This window comes from Amphiprion ocellaris, chromosome 24 (genome assembly GCF_022539595.1).
Source record: "Amphiprion ocellaris isolate individual 3 ecotype Okinawa chromosome 24, ASM2253959v1, whole genome shotgun sequence".
NCBI lineage: Eukaryota > Metazoa > Chordata > Actinopteri > Pomacentridae > Amphiprion > Amphiprion ocellaris.
In genome coordinates this window covers 11,582,319-11,599,309 of record NC_072789.1, presented here as the reverse complement: position 1 = coordinate 11,599,309, position 16,991 = coordinate 11,582,319, and the positions used below count along the sequence as shown (strand labels likewise).

Below are 16,991 nucleotides of genomic sequence, written 5' to 3'. Positions count from 1 at the left end.
AACTACTTAAAATCAAAGAGGCAACCCACGTGAGCTAATGCTGCTCCCAGGCAGCCCCTTAATAACCTGGATGCACATTATCTTGGACAAAAAGACCTGGATATCCTCCAACGATTGCCTCAGAGCTGCTTCTGTAAGCTTTACGACACTTCATGGTTGTTTTCTAGATAATGAAAGGAGTCACATTTCTGCATGTTATTGTCAGTGCAGCTGCCAAAGTAGATGTTAAACAGTTGTATCAATTCTAGATTTGGCTCAGCTTTGCAGAAATCGTCAGAGATGAGACACGTTTTGTGTGTTTGATGTTAGTTTTTACAGCTCGGCCATCAATCAAAATACCCGGCTGATGCTGCAGACAGATGGAAGGATCAGACTTCGACATGCAGACGGTCACAAAGGCCAGACAGAAAGGTGATCTCTTTGTTTTCCATCTCAGTCGAATTGTTTGTTGTGGTCGACGCAGACAGGAGGAGAGAGAGCGACAGCTGGAGGAGGAGGAGAAGAAACCGGAGACCACAGTTCCACCCACAGGTGTGTGCTTTTTACTGGATTCTGATTTGAAACATGAGCAACTTAACGTGTATTTCTTACCCTGGAGCTGCAGTAGACCCTCTAAAGAAGCAATGTTAAACTCGCCATAGTTGTTGCTCCAAATACTGCTTGTTAAAAAAATTAAGTCCTACATTCCACACCTTAAGTAAAAGCAAGTACCTGTTAGTGTAAAAGTATTCCTTACACTGCAAAATAGGTGCTTTCACTGTTTTGTTTTTAATACTTTTGGATTTTTATTACTAATGCAAACATGCAAGCAGCGTATAAATACTGTCTCTTTACTCATTTTACATAGGCACTGTCAGGTGGCTTCTTTTACAATATAACAGTTAATCAGATTTAATATAATGCATTGTGTCAGGATGAGTTTTTAAAGCTTTAATCTGCTGTAAAGTTACTTCAGTCATCAGATCAATGCAGTGGGCAGGAAAAAAAGGTAATATTTCTAAAATGTAGTGGAGATGATGTAGTAAAGTACAACTACCTCAAACTTCTACCTAACTAAAGTAGTAGGAGAGATTTACAAAGTTATTTTGCACTGTTGCAAGTGAAAAATTGGATTCATGATGAATAAAATACAGCACTGCTCAGTTCACTACATGGCGGCTAATGTTAGCTAATTTATAGTGTTATATTCTCAATAGCATCCAGTAGATACCTTTTGTGTTTTTCACTGACATTACACCCACAAAAAATAACCAAAAAAGTGACACGCAATAGCAGTCTGACAAGCCTTTTAATCAGCACTTCAAAACTACTTTAAATATTTAAGCACGATGGGAGAATTTCAGTTTTGCTCTACATCCTGAAAGCACGAACACTACAATCATCTACACTGCAGTAAATCTTCATTTTAACATTTAATGTGGTTTTTTAGACCGCTGTAAAGGCGTCTAAATGACTCGTCAAAATGAATATTTTGCAGTTCAGGCAAAACAGACAATCAAAAACATAATTTTCCATAGTAATTAAAACTGCTTGAGTACAAAGACATGTAAATAGTTTTGCTCCAAAACAATATTTAGTTGTGATAGTGACTTAAATACGGTATTTTACAATGACACATGATTCCATCTTCAAACTTTCACTGTTTTAAATATGAAACAAATTAAATATATACAAATAATATTACTTAGAGCATGTAGAGTTAAATTAGTGGAAGACCCAGAATGGTACCCAAATGTTAACGTCAGTCGTGGCTGGATTCAGCCGGGTATGAGGGAAAACTTCAAAGAACAGCACTGCAGTAGAGGCAAGTAGAAACTGGAAGATGTAATAACTATTGGGAGTGTTTAAATTAGTGTGCTATCGAACAAAGTCTGGCAGTAAATCTCTAACTTCCTGGAAAAAAAGGATAAACTAAGGGAAACTGCCAGATTTTTTTGTAAAAATACAGTTTTATCATCAGCGTAAATAATAAAAATTGAGTCTCTGTTGGTGAAGATGCAAGAGATGCAGTCAGGTGTTGGGAAAAGATTCACCTCAACTCAAAGGAGGAAATAAAAGGCCTCAGCAACATGCAGGAAATATCACATCACATGACTTCTGCGAAATCATTCCTTCAGCCTCTCAAATATCTAGCAAGGCTGCCAAAGCATGAAGTTGCCTGAAGCTTGTTTATTTTTGTTTTATTCTTTTTAGTCTGCTCTGTTATTATCTTATTCCACTTTCCATTTCACACAGGCACGAGCCTCTCAGGTTGGTTTTCTTGCTCGAACACGTTGCTGCCAGGATGAACGTTGGCTCAGCGGATGACTGGTCCATGCAGATTTCCTGTCAGGCTTTCAGGTAGCGTCCCAGTGGGGGAGTGTGATATTAACAAAAGGAAAAGGCCACTACTGTCACACAAGAGTCCCAGAGAGTCAAATATCTTCTCATTTCCTCTTCTTTCCACTGGTTTTACTGCATTTTTTGGTGTTTTTGTTGTCTCTCATCTTCCCTGGCATTTTGGGAACAGCTAAGATGCTGTTACTAAAGCTCCAAGTGTAAATATGTAGTTCCAGCCCTGCCCTCTTGTCAAGAGGCCCTCTCACCGCCTTGCTCCTTTGTTTTTAGGCTAAAAATGTTGAGGTCAAAGGGCGATGGCAGCATCTGCAGTACTGCTCCTCTGCCAACGTTTGGTTTAATTCCACTCGGGCCTCATGTGGTTGGGGATGCACTGACAAACTTGGTGGCTGTAGTAGAACCCGGTCTGGCAAACCCGTCTGGGCTTTCTGCAAGGCAACCTGTAACAGCTGGAGACAGGAAGGATGGGGATGAAAAGAGAACACAGAGAGTGTGTAGGGAAAGATGACAAAAAGGAGGACGGAAAGAAAAAGATTTTTGAGAAGGGTGAGGTTGAGAGGAGGAAGACGAAGTAACAGAGCAGAAATAAAAAGAAGACACAGGGGAGATTATCTCTTGGCATGCATGCTATTGATTATTCAGATCTGCACATCCCTTTTGGATAAACTCTGATCCAAGTTTTGTTTGTGTGTGCATCAAAAGATTCTGCGTGAGAAAAAGTATTTTTCCGGAGATGGGAGGATTCTGGGAACTCCCCGTTTAAAAATCACAGTAGGTGCACAGTCTTCAATGTACCACCTCCTCCTGTGACCAGATGTTGAATCAAACTAAAAAAAACTGACAAAAGAATGATGAGAAAGAATAATAACTGCCCTGTGGTTGGGGAAAATGGTTTTGTTTGCAAAAGCTATCCATAAATCCATACTAAGTTTGTGTTTAAGGCTCTGAAACCCAAAACCTCCTGGTGGGTTTTAGATTGAAGTTTAAATTTACACCATTTATCAGAGTCACAAACTGTAAAACAATAGTGAATTGTTGGATTTCCAACTTTCTTACAGTCCTTGAGCTACTTCTCTGTGACATGCCATTCTGTCTAAACGCAAATCTAATCTTAAAATCATATAAATTTATCAAAATCACTTTATTCCACATCTCATTTAGAAACAGTTCAAAAACAAAACAGTTGATGTAACCAGATTTAGTAAAAAACTAAAAGATTTTCTCCGAGTGTAGCCAGCACTTCTTGAGCATTTCGCGTTTTTTTGTACAGATTTTCACATAATTTGAGTTATGCTGTGTTACTTTAAATAATTTACTGTCCGTGTATACCATTATTAAGCAGGATGTAATCATGTCTGGTCAGATATGTTTAGAATATTTCATTGTTCATTTTAGGTATATACAAGCTGCACTTAGCAGTTAGCTTGGTGGGTGTAAATACTCAGCTATTATTAACTAATCTTTACTGAGAACTAGTTTTTGAGGTGCAATGTGTTTTAATTTTAGATTGTGTGTGTTTTTTCATAATGTATATGTAGTTAACACTTTTGAAGAATCAATTTGCAAGAAAATATTTACATATTACTGAGTTTTTTTTACGTTGAAAAAAATCATGCACATACAACACCTATAATAAAGTTCAGTCTTATTTATTTCAGCTGAGAAAGTTGAGGAAACTGCTATGAAAGGTCACATGCTTGTACGTCCATGAACTTTCCCACATGAAAAGCCACGGCTATAACCCAGTCATATCAAATCTCATGTCTGCCGATGTGTTTTCTTAGTGCCTGTCGGTCCATCTGTCTCCGAGCTGCCCGCCGGCTAGCTCTGATGGCTGCTCTGCTCGCCATCATCCAGCTCACCAGCCTCCCTTTCCGTCTCTCTACAGACCTCTGGGGTCAGAGGAAGGCTGATCTCTTGCATGCTGGCTGTGGGAACCACAACACGCATGCAAAACATGCACAAATGTTTAGGACGCCTCATGTCCATAAAAGGTCACATGGAAATGTGACCGAAAGAAAAATGCCGGGAGAAAGTTTTCTTTTTCTTGTGTGGAATGTTTGACATTTCCATCGAGAGTTTCTCAGTCTTTCCTTATCCCAGAGCTCGCAGGGTGAAGAGTTGTGACGCCGCCCCAGTGGCCCACCAGTCATCTGAGGCACCATATACTGGAGCTGTCCTCCCAGTTTGAACCACTGGTTAAGGTAACTCATCATGAACTCGCATACAGATGTGCTGCTCTTGAGCTATAGCAGTTAATTTAACACTGAATGGTCATTAAAACTAATTTGTGTGTACTTTTCTCCGAATTAAAGTTACCATTTTACCGTAGCTACAGCTCCAAAACAGTAGAGCTTTTCCAACTTGTAAATATTCCTCATAGCCATCCTCTTTAGGCCCCAGAGTGCATGGTAAATCACCTCCATTGCCACTAACACAGTCTTTATAAAGAGCATTCACTCCTCTTGGAAGTTTTCCCATTTCATTGCTTTTCAACATTGAATCACTATGAATTTAATTAGTTTTTTTTTGCAAGAAGAACAAAAATGAAGACTCTTTGATGCCAATGATAACTAAATACTTTTTTAAAATTTATTGACATTATTTTGTAGCAATCTGTTTTCCCTTTTACATGAAAGAATCTTTGTAAATTCTTGTAAAAAGAATCCATTTTATAGTGACCATGATTCAGGAGGGTGAATACTTTTTATGGGCTCTTAAATCTCTTTATGAGTGTATTCTGGACTGATGCAGTTATGCTGCCATCTTTTTGTGGCACAATGGGACCGTTGTTATTACAGACAAGTGCTGTGCATCTGGAAAATTGTGCTACATCAGATATAAGATTTAAAATTTTACGCAACAGTGAAAATAATAAAAGAGGAGCTCCAATGAAGAGTTTAGATGTAATCTTGGAGACAAACTTAGATACTATTTCTGAGAGCTGTGATTTAAAAATAGAAGGTAGATATTTTCTGTCTTTTAGAAATATCAACAGAACTGATTTCCTCATATTTTGGTGCCACAGGAATTGGTGTCAACATTGAATTCCAACTGCTATAAATGCAAATATTAAGCCATAAAGACTATACAGTAGCAGAATGTTCTTGTTAATGACTAGAAAATGTCTATTACTGTGTCTATAATTAGCTTTTATGGTTTCAGGCAAAGGGGCTTCTAAAAGAATCTATTTGGCAAAGACCCGCAGTGCAGATTCTTGAGATGATTTAACCCTCAGAGGAGACAGTCTGTCATTGCAAGGCCACTTTGGCTTGCAAACTAGACAGATTCCTGGATTTTCGTATGCTTACCTGCAGGTGTTGCGGTTGAACCTCTTGCCCTGCCGAAGACATGACTCTGGAGTTTCCCTGCACTGACACTGGCAGGTGTCGGGGTTCAGCGGCTGATTTCCAGGACAGTCTGCAGTGCAAACGCAGCCACACAGCTCGTCATCCCACCGCTGGCCAGCAGGGCAAAACTTCCCGTCAGCTGGGCCTTCACACTGGCATTCACCTGGCAGAAGATCAACCACAGAGGAAAAGAGGGAATGTAAGTTTGTGAATTCAATCTTTATCAGATATTGCACTGCAAAACCCCCTCAGCACTGACATATTTCATGGTCGTGCTCCTACATGTTAGATATTTGCATAACCCTGCTTCCCAAGTGTTCTCTCAAACTGTTTTACTTTCACATTGACAGTCCTTTCTTTGGAATATTTACAGTAATCTGGTCTTGGTGAAAAGAAATCCAGATGTAGCTTCACAAAATATTCATTTTTGAGCACTTTGTAATGCGATTATTCTGTGATATTTCCTCCCTATATATTACAGCATATATACAATAATCCTTATGTTCCTTACAGGTGTTGTGGTCCAGTTTCCAGCCTGGATCACAGCTGGCTTCGGTGAGTCCGTTTTGACAGACGCACTCGCAGGTCGAGTCCTCCAGAACCCTGTTGGGCCCACAAAGAGCCAGGAGGCCTGAGTCGAGCACCTCTGGAAGACGCATGGAAGAAAGTGAAAAATGGTATTTAGCCACTTTTTCTAGCTTTGTTTTGTCTTTCTGTTGTTAATTTAGTTTATTTGCCAAAGTTGGGGTTTCGTTTTGTAGATGGTAACCCAGTATGCTGTAGATATATCTCCAAAGCTATGCGGTGGATTGTTTTTGAAACAGTGATGGGAATTGCAGCTCTTTGAAGGGAGCCGGATGTTATGGCTCTGTTTGTTTCTGAGAGACATTCAAAGGAGCGACTTGTGGTTCTCTGGACTGTTTGGCTAGCCGGCCCCATGAACGTCTGATGTCGACACCACTTGTCCCAAATGGCCAAATCAGCTCCAACAGTGCAGCTGTCTACAGAGTAGCCTGCATGTGAGGCATTTAGGGAACATCAGAAAACTGTAGCGTCTATTGAGTCTTCATGATGCGTTCAGGAAACATCAATAAAGTGTGGTATTTACTGAAAATCTGCATGTGAGGCGTTTACATCCGTAAATCTCTGCTACAGAAAACTATCCAGGGTCACACTCTGCACTGCTAAACTGCATTAATCTCAGCTTGCACATCAGTCAAGCACCGCGCCACCGACTATAAAAAACACATTTTAAATCGGTGAGGAACTGTGCAGTGAAGCCAGCACCGTCTCAGATTTGGTCAGTTTTAGCAACAGAGCCACCACACATGACTTCAAGCACTGCTGAAACTTTGTGTTTTTACAGTTTCCGGTCCTGATACATTGTGCAGTTTTGGTGATTTTTAAAACGAAAATATGCTTTCCAAACCTGCTGGCAGAGGTTTAGGTTGAGGGGGTTAACTAGACTTTTCTGAGAATATAATATTTGCAGCTGCCAAAAGATACCAGATTTTTTTTTTCACATTGCTATTGGTCATAGCCTAGTCACTAATGGCTTCACGATTGCACTGTTAAGTGTGGAATCTTCAGATTTATACAGAATCTGAGTTGAGCAGAAGCTGTACTATAGGGGGATGTAGAATAGATCGCTGATGAGTAGTTTAAGAACCACTGGAAATATGAAAACCCAACAAATATTCCACTTAAATAATTAAGTAATTAAGTAATTGTGGCCAAATGCTGGCATGATAACAAGCAGGGCCATGAACATCTGCCAAACCACAGCATCTTTATGATTTACATTTGGCTAAATATCAGTCATTATCACGGTTTGTACTTCAGCAAATGTGTAAATGCAAAGCCTTGTTTCACAGATGCAATTTGAGGCAAGCAACTACGACAGCTGTGGTTAAAGTAGCAGAGAGGAAAGCATTTTATTCTCTCCATAGGTGGTCAGCTGCACTTGTCACATGGCTGTGGTGAAGAAGAGAAAAGTTGGTGTGGGAACATTAATTTTAGGCGTGATTCCTTCAGAAAGGTCAACCGGATGTTTGCCGTACTATTCCCAAAATCTACTATGCATGAAAAATGACTTTGTATTTGTTGTCATCCAGTCTGCTTTAACACAATGCGATGTTTGTTTGTTGATAAAAATGAGCTGAAGATGGTAGGTGCTGTAGCTCGCTACATGATTGTACAAGTGAAATACCACAAAGACGCTTTTAACTGTTAGATTTGAAGAAACATCGCCTCAGGAGGAATTTGTTTCACATCACTTAATGTGATGCCCGAGCACCACCATCATCATTTGGCTCTGCTGGTGGAGTTTTTCTTTTTTGGGAAAATGCATCCAGGTCACATGCTAAAACCTGCTCAGTGGAGTTTTTTTTAATGTGTGACTTTGCATTCTGGTTGAGAGCTGTGACCCAGTTAAAAGGCAACGTCCACGTTTAGAAGTAAAAGCACATTTCTGTCAGTGAGATGACCTTTCTGGATGTTCACAGCATGTTTAGCTGACAGTTTTTACAGGTTCTGGCTCTGATAAATGATGTGATTCTGGAGGTTTTTGTAAAAACAACATGCTTTTTAAACCTGCTGGCAGGGTTTGGGACTCAGAGGGTTAACAACCTGGCCTAGTCTTACATTTGTTGCTTCACATGCATTTGAACATTCTCAAAAGGTTTTATCCTGTAAATAGCAAAAGCTAAGTTTAATTTGTTAAAGGGGAGTTTAGTGTTTTCTGCACGACTGGTTGGCAGCCTTGTAAACATAATTTGGTGTCACAGGAAGATTTAAACCTTTTGGATTTGTCTCTTGAAGGTCTTGACCCCCTGGTTGGGAACGACTGACAGTCTAGACTAAATACCAGAAGCAGACTAATTTGACCCACATGACTCAAGCGCACTTACCTGTTTCTCTGTCAGAGTAGTTAATGGTGTCTGTGGAGACGCACACACAGTTCACTGGATCCCAAAATGACCCCGAGGCGCAGGGCAGATCAGGAGGCGAACACCTACACAGCAAAGTATTATGAACGCTCGGCTAATTGCGATTCACTGTTTGTAAATGCGTCACTGTTCGCTCTCACTCACAGGTGATCTGTTGCTGCTCGTCTGATGATGGAGTGGAGCGGCCGCTTGGACAGGCATTCGCACGAAGTGTGGTTGATGAAAGTCACCATGACGACAGAGCGATCCATCCTGGGTGGGGACAGCTCCATCAGCTGGCAGCGAGAAGGATAAAGGTGAGTGCGTGTGTGGCTAAAACTGCATGCTGTGGAACAAAACAGGCTTTCTGTGTTGTTTTTGCTCTTTGTTTTCTTTTTTTTTCTTTTTTTTTTGCTGCGGCTGCTGCTCTCATAACAACATTGCTTGAGATGTGTGTTGCAGAGCTTGATGTCATGGTTACAAGATTGTGCAACTGTGCGTGACACTGTTGACTTGACGTCCAGCAGCAGCCAGAAGGTGTCCCATAGGAGCAGGGCGGGTTGAACTTCAGATGAGCTAGTTGCATAACTGGGCAGATTAGTTTATGTCCTCTTTCCTGAGCCAGTTTGAGGTGCAGGAGCACAAAAAGGAGCGCACTCAAGCCGTGGAGTGTTATTAAATAATTCAAGTGCTAAAAATTGCATGACTAAGAGTCCTGCCTCAATACTTACCGTCTTGTTGACAAGCGTGTGACTTGTGTTGGTGCAGTAAAAGGCCTCGTTGGTGCAGCATCCACCGCAGCGATGCAGCGCCACACAGCGAGGGAGGTAGAACTGACTGGTGGATTCTGGGTATTCTTTGGCGACCTCGACACAGACCTCTCTGGGCTGGCACGAAGTTCGCTGGATCTCCTCGAGGATGACTGAAAACAGTAGGATTGAGTAACTGGATTTTGTTTGCAGGCGTATGAACACGAGTGCCTTTCTCTCAAATGGATTAGTTGGAGGTTTGGGAGCAGGAAATCGTCAGCCTCTCCAATACCACCTAGTTTTGTCTGTCTCCAGTACAATGAAGTCCGTCTGGAAGCCCATAAAAACATGGTTTCTCTGGTTATGTCACCACTGGATTTTTTCTTCACTCTGCTCTAGTGTTTTCAAATACTTAAAAAGACATGAAATGTTGTTTGAATCTACCTGGAAGTGATTCAGTTGTTTACATTTTGTGTGTTTACCTCCCAAAGTCCCATCCACTTTGTAAAGAGCCTCCTCCCTCAGCTTGACCCACAGATCATCATTGTTGGAGTGGACTAAAGGGCTCGCCGAGGAGGTGGAAAAAGACGGGGAAGAGGGTGAGGATGACGTGTGCCAGGATTTTTTCCTCATGCAGCGCTGAATCAAACTATATTCAGGGTATAGAAGCTGCAGCAGCTGATCCACACTTGTTACTGTGTCCAAACTGGGCTGATCATCTGACAGCACCGGAGCCTGGCAGAAAGCAGAATTAAAAAATGTGACTTCATATGTGACCGATGTTGCAATATGATTTTATGTGTTGCTACAAAGCTTTGCATGTACAGATGAAATCATAAACAGGGAAAAGTAAGAGTTAAGGAGGCAATAAAAAGTCTAAAAGACACAAACAAGCCGCTATTTGACTCATAAGACACAGATTTCAAGTCCAAAAGGCTGTTTTTGGTTATAAAACACACTTTTTATATTTTGAAGGGTTAGATTTGAAAATGATGGGTGTGTTTTTTTAGAGGAATACTATCAGTTACTACAGAATTTACACTGTCAGCATTGCTGGTTTGTGCTGGATAAACATTGAATACTTCAGCTGCCAATGTGTTGTAACATGTTGCTGTTGGCTACTGTTAGTTGTTGAGAGTGTGCGTGTCCTCTCTTCACCCACACACGCTTTTTTTTGCATTTGAGTACGCGAGGAATCAACAAACACTGTGTTTTCTTCGTGCTTTGGTGTCATTGCTCTTTTTTGTGCTGCTCCCTGTTGTGCAAGCTCGATGCTTTGAAACTTCACTAAAGGCAAAGTGATAAAAGTTCAGAATATGTGCCCTGCTGCTGTTGCTGCTGCAGTGCCCTTGAGCATGACGCTGTAACGTGACCCAGTTTACACACTTTACAAACGGGTTCGATTTTTGTATGTCTGCCATAAGGTGGCCTCCAAAACAAGTTAACCTTCTGAACTCCAGGCAGTTTCTGGATGTTTTTTTGCTCCTGCTCACTGTGGGCTGATTTTTCACTGCAATCTAAAGTCCTGCACCTCTATGGAAACAGAACAACCATGAAGAAGGAGAGAGAACTCAGAAATGTCTTGTGTGCATTAAGACACAGATATAATGCCTTAAATCATAAATAAAAGATTATTTCAAAAATGTAAAAAACAAAAAACCTGGAATCAACCTGTGCAGTATTTTTCCAAGTGTCCACAGATGTTACCAATACTGGAAAAAGTACATATATTACTACTTAAATTTGTCATTTGTTTCCATACTTGTCACATCTGCTCTGTGTAAACACGGCCTGCAGCTCATTGTAGTTCTACCAAAAAATAACAGAATTTTGTTCACATCACTGTTGATCGTGACTGATGACCACAGTTGCACTAGAGAGCTTGGAATCTTTTGGTTTTCACAGAATCTGATTAGAGCAAGCACTTTATTTTTGTGGGATTTTTAAATGTAGACATGTAGGATAAGTTGTTTTTGATAAATGAAGCATAGGTTTGGTTTCCTGACAGAACAGCGCCCCATAGACGAGCAGTTCAAGAACCGCTGAAAAGTGGAAAATCCAGCTCTGATAAATGATGTAGTTTTGGCAATTCTTTAAAGATAACATGCCTTTCGAGTTTTCTGGTTTGTTTTAGGGTTCAGAGGGTCAAACAACCTGCCTGCATTCCTGTACGTGAGCTGCTTCAATGTTTCAAACATTTGTCAGCTCATCCACTTTACTGTTATGTGGTGGACCAGGCCCATACAGGAAATCTCAGTTTACAGGAGATACCGCTCTATAAACCATTCCTGCAGTGAGTCATCCTCATAATTATTTTTCTGCCAGCGTGATAAATGACTGCTGTACTCCATAGCAATACAACAGACGAAGGATGAGGTTAACTGTCTGACAGACTGGCTAATAGAAGCTGCTGTATCATCTGTGGGATATTAGCTGTCAGCTAGGAGTTGTTATTGTTGTTGGAGTGCCACATATTAATTCCTCCTTGAAGGAATGAGGGTGGTTGTTTAGTTTCCCAGGCTGAGAAGGAGCAGACTGGCACAGCTGGCATTACCTAAGCAGAAACCAGACCTCCATGTTGCTATCAATCTCTCCATGTATCCCTTTCTGTCGGCCTCCTCTTCCCTCTCGGTTTCTCTTCATCCATCTCGTCTGTATCAACATATTTTTCTGTCATTATTTACCTCCCCTTTTGGTTTGTGTCTCACAGCTGTCAAATATGAAACATTCACAATATCCTCCATAACAGCAACTATATGAACTGTATTTTTCTCTACTTTGCTGCATTCATTTTACCCTCTACCTTTACAAGCCTTTCAGGGCCAGCTGCTGAGAAACATCCCTACATCATTATGCTTCCACCACCACGCTTTACATCATGATGCTGCCACCACCGTGCTTCACAGTATGGATTGTGATGATGTGGAGTGTTTGGTTGGCTGCCAAACGTATTGTGTAGTCTAATGGCCTAAAAGCTTAATTCAGATGCCGTCAGATCAAAGAACCTTCTTCCAGTTGACTTCAGAGTCTCCCACATGACTTTTGGTGAACTCTAGTCCAGATTTAATAGTAATTCATTTAATTTTTTTTTCATCAGTGGCTTTCTCTTTGTCTCCCATTGAAGCTTGTAACTCCTTCAGAGGAGTCATAGGTGTCTTGGTGGCCTCCCTCACTAGTCTCTTTCTTCTAACTCCTTCAGAGGAGTCATTGGTGTCTTGGTGGCCTCTCTCACTAGTCTCTTTCTTCTAACTCCTTCAGAAGAGTCGTTGGTGTCTTGGTGGCCTCCCTCACTAGTCATTTTCTTGTAACACCTTCAGAGGAGTCATAGGTGTCTTGGTATCCTCCCTCACTCATTTTTTTCTTGCTCTGTCTCTCAGTTTTTAAGGATTTATATGTGTCATATTCCTTCCATTTCTTAATGATGGATTTAACAAGCGATATTCAGAGACTTGGAAATGTTCTTGCGTCCTGACTGATGCTTTTCAACAACATTGTCACAGAGTTTCTTGGAGTGTTCTTTGTGGTGTAGTTTAATTCAGGAGTACTGATTCAGTGGCTGGGCCTTCCAGATCCAGGAGTCTTTATACTACAATCACTGAGACACATTCACTGACCTCAGATGATCTACATTTGACTAATTATGTGGCTTCTAGCACCAACTGACTGAACCTGTGTTGAATTAGAGTCACTTTAAAGGGAGTTAATACTTAACGATCAGTTATTTCATGTTATCTTTTTTTAATCAATTGGCATTACTGTTGTAGAAATTGTAAAGTATTCTCAAAAAAGCCTAATTCAGACTGAAAATCAGCTTTGTTGTGAGTGGAACAGCTCGTCATTTGTTTGTTGATGTGTTCTGTCTTTTTTTTTCTTATTTATTTATTTATTTTTTTACATGCTTGCTTTTTCTGTTTGTGAATAATAAAAACACTGTGGGGAAAAAAAAGAAAAACAAAACCTAATTAAATTGACCATGTTTCAATGTTGAAAAGCAATTAAAGGAGATGCTTTTTATTGGCACTGTATACATAGATATATTCATGCCATTATACATTAGAAGATGTTTTTTTCTTTCAAAATCTTCCCACATTTCCTCTTTCTCTTCCTTTTTCATGTGTGTTGTAATATGATCACATGACATGAGGTGATTGCCAAGAGACTGTGAGGTCACGATGGACGAATGACCATTTGTCAGGGGTGTGTCCAACACTGCTGGCACAAGTAGACACAAGTATGTACCCACACCCATGTTTTTGTCACTCAGTCTGTTTTCTGTTATAAGCATCTTATGTCTGACGATATTGACACGTAAACATAATTTTCTTTGATTTGACAACAGGCCAGTCCCATTAAAATACAGGAATCTAAGTCAGTCATTCATTGAACTCCAAGAGTGTATTACTTAAGATCTACTGACATGCATATTTAAACTATGCTTGGCAAGGAAGGAGGTAAATTCCTGGATGCAATCTGATACCGCTACTTTACCACCACTGAATGGCACAAGCACCGTGACTCAAGGCTGCGTGAGATGTATTTTTTTTTTCAGTCGGAAGCTTTTGATGTAAGCAGTGACTTCCAGAGAATGATGTGCAAAATTTAGTAGAACTTGAAAATAACTTTGGTTGTCTCATGAACCGCATTTCCAGTGAGGTCGACTTATGAAACCACGGCAACTGATGTAACTTAAACTGAGTCCAACTTAACTTGTGAAACAATCTGTCTTTTTACAAAAGGGAAACTTGCTGGGCAATATGTAAAAGCAATCGATTATACAAAGAAGTTACCGTTCTTAAATTTAATGCAAGGAAAAGACCTTGTTGTTTATATGTAAGCACAAGATCTTTAAGTGCCTTTCTGGTAACAGATATTGTCCATCATCCTCATCCCTTTTTGATACAGTTGATTGCAATATTGCACAAAATAAACAGCTTTACCTTTCGATGACTGCTTACAATTGGTGTTTTAAGCTATTGAAACCTTCAGATGTCGTGCAAGGATCAATTCTGGACCCTCTGATATTTTATTCATCCTTAAATAGCATTTTTTTCCCCCCAACTGAACACTTTAGTATCTGTTTTTATGCTGATGATACCACATTGTTTGCCAGCAACTTTTCACCAGGCCTCCTCTTGGTTAAGATTTGCTTTAGGCCACAATATATTTGTATTTTACTGAAGCACTTAGCTGTGGTGTCCTTTCTGTCATCCACAGTCCAAATGGATATGTAAGATTCAGTCTGGTATCACAAATACTCAGGAATTTGGTTGAATAGTAGATTATCTTGAAAATCAGTATCTTACATCACAGAAGAGCTTGTTTGTCCTTTTGAAATAGAAAGTATTATCTATTGTTCTAATAACCAGCATTACCAGTTATTAGATCTGATAATCAGCAGTTTTCAGATAGTCTGTATTGTTATTTCTAACGTAGTTTTAACGCAATTGCTGATTTACTCACATAATTTTTGCAAGTGTAGCTGTGTTTTTTTTGGATGTGTTTTAGTATTCGAGCTCTGCTTATTTATCACTGAACACAGCTACAAAGACCGTATAGGCAGAAAGACAAAGAAACAAAGTCCATTAATGGCTGAAATATTAGGAGGTAATTTTCTCTTAAAAAAAATAGTGATATTATTGTTAGCCAATCATTACATCTGGCATTTTGCAATTGAGTCATGAGTCATAGCAAATCAACACTGGGGGATAAATGTTCAAAGGTCTCTTGATTAAACATGTTAAACATCAATACAGAAGAAATTTACACTTTTACTAAACTGCCAATGTATTTTTGTTACATCATGTTTGTTAGTGATGTATGTCAAATATATTTCTAATCAGCGCATCTTTGCTATTTGTTTTATTGTTTTACTGTTGCTTCTTTTCTGCCAACTATTGAATAGGATAGGACTCAGCAGCCTGGTAACTCAAAATGAAGGTGAAACTTCAAAAATGTTGTGAAGGGCTTGGATTTAAACCCAAACTGTGGTATTTTTCATGACCCTAACCAAGTAGTATTGGTGTCTAAACTGAACCAAGCTTCTGACTTGCTTATCTTTGTGAAGTTGTCAACCAAGGAGTGATATTTTTCCTGCCTGAACCGAAACAATAGAGTGAAACTTAAGAATAATTGTTCCACGCTTTAGCCAAACTTCTCTTCCCTTGGTGAAAATCTGGTTGCCAGTATGTGGTATTGGTTACATAATATTGACTTCTAATAATTGGTATTGGAAGAAAAAACATCAAATTCTGTGTTAGCTCGTTCTGCTGCCACCACCCTTAAACCACTGTAATCCATTTGCCACAATGCAATCATCATTTAAGGCCACTGTAACACACACCAGCCTGAGGCATTTGCAAAAGTCAGATGACCATGAGCTCACCTGCTGGCATCAGCTTACCTGAGTTTTTATTTATAAGGCCATGCCGTGTAGCTTCAACGTGACCATCCAGAACACCACATCATCAAATAAGATGGCTGCTTTGTGGGAGCATTTTTGCAAAAAGGTATTTCCTCATTTAGTGTTTTGATGATGAAATCAGAGAATTTTCTGTCCCTTGAACAGGATTTACATTCGTCTTCACTCATTCATTCAGCCTTTTCTTTTAATTTGTCACCCACATGAAACTGATTATGAGCTGCGGATGTGAGAGGTTCAGGTTAGTGTATGTTGTGCCTGAGGTCTTACCTGTGTGCCCATGTCTCCGGTTTGGTAATAGTCTGTATAGTCTTGTCCTGAGCACAAACTGCTGATATTAAGCATCCATAGGAGCACAGCTGGTATCCACATAGTGAGGAGATGGAGAGGGGAGGAGAGGAGATCTCAGGACAGAGGAGGAGTGGATTTAAGACGGAGGAGGAGGATGGAGAGGAAGGTGGAGGAAGTCCAAGGTGAAGAGGAAGGTCTCACAGATTCGTCAGGTATCTCTTGGCTCCTGTCTTCATTCTATCCTGGGACGAAGTTGCTCTTCCGGCGAAGGTTGTTGGAATTTGGGAAATCAGCTGAATAAATCATGATGAGGAAATCCTCTCCTCTTCCTCGGGCCAAGCTCAGCTCCTCGTGTGTTCAGAGGAAGCCTCTCCTCTGGTCTTGCCTCGCTTCCATTCTTGCTGCTAATTTTGGCATCAGGTGTCTTTAAACCGCCTCTGTTTAAGTTTTGTCTTCACTTTGTGTCCTTCTCAGCCTCGAATTATTCCTCAGGGTCTGTCTTTCTATTATATTTATCTTCTCTCCAGCCTTGGTTTGTTCTCGTCAGTCTCCTCTCTTTGCCCTTCACACTTGTGCACCTCCTGGCTTTCTTTATCAGTATTTTTCCTTCTCTTCACATAACAGCTGTGCTCTTCACTCCCTCAGATTATTGCTGCCTCCTTATCTGCCTCCTGTTTCTTCCTCTGAAACCTTCAGGGCAAAGCTCTTTCTGGACTCCTTTTTTGCTGCTTTCTAAATCTGTCACAACTTTTCTGTCAAGCTGCCTTAGAAAAGCATCAAAGAGAAGACAAAAAGCAGAAGGGGCTCATTTGAAACCCAGCTCCCAAATGGAGTTTGTAAAGGTCCAGATTTTGGTGTTAAGTTCTTGTCCTAACAGAGTGCGTCCTGCTCTGAGACGTCCTGCTGGAGTGAATGAGGA

General features: G+C 40.4%; 1 protein-coding gene and 1 long non-coding RNA gene across 2 annotated transcripts in view; one reads left to right on the top strand and one right to left on the bottom strand.

Annotated features, from left to right (window-relative positions):
* The first annotated feature begins 153 nt into the window (after positions 1-153).
* LOC111579473 (uncharacterized) overlaps positions 154-16,991 on the top strand; it is a 31,458-nt gene continuing 14,620 nt past the window's right edge. Inside the window, exons 1-6 of the long non-coding RNA XR_008600697.1 lie at positions 154-531; positions 2,236-2,340; positions 4,441-4,541; positions 5,655-5,886; positions 6,201-6,364; positions 8,782-8,931. This is a non-coding gene — a long non-coding RNA (uncharacterized LOC111579473). The remainder of the gene's footprint in view (positions 532-2,235; positions 2,341-4,440; positions 4,542-5,654; positions 5,887-6,200; positions 6,365-8,781; positions 8,932-16,991) is intronic.
* LOC111579471 (vascular endothelial growth factor C-like) lies at positions 1,270-16,985 on the bottom strand. Its single transcript, XM_023286765.3, has 8 exons — positions 16,052-16,985; positions 9,846-10,098; positions 9,346-9,536; positions 8,780-8,910; positions 8,597-8,700; positions 6,199-6,333; positions 5,649-5,850; positions 1,270-2,786 (listed from the first exon to the last, which is right to left on the bottom strand). The coding sequence occupies exons 1-8, from the start codon at positions 16,151-16,153 to the stop codon at positions 2,675-2,677; spliced, it is 1,230 nt and encodes a 409-aa protein (XP_023142533.1). The 5' UTR covers positions 16,154-16,985; the 3' UTR covers positions 1,270-2,674.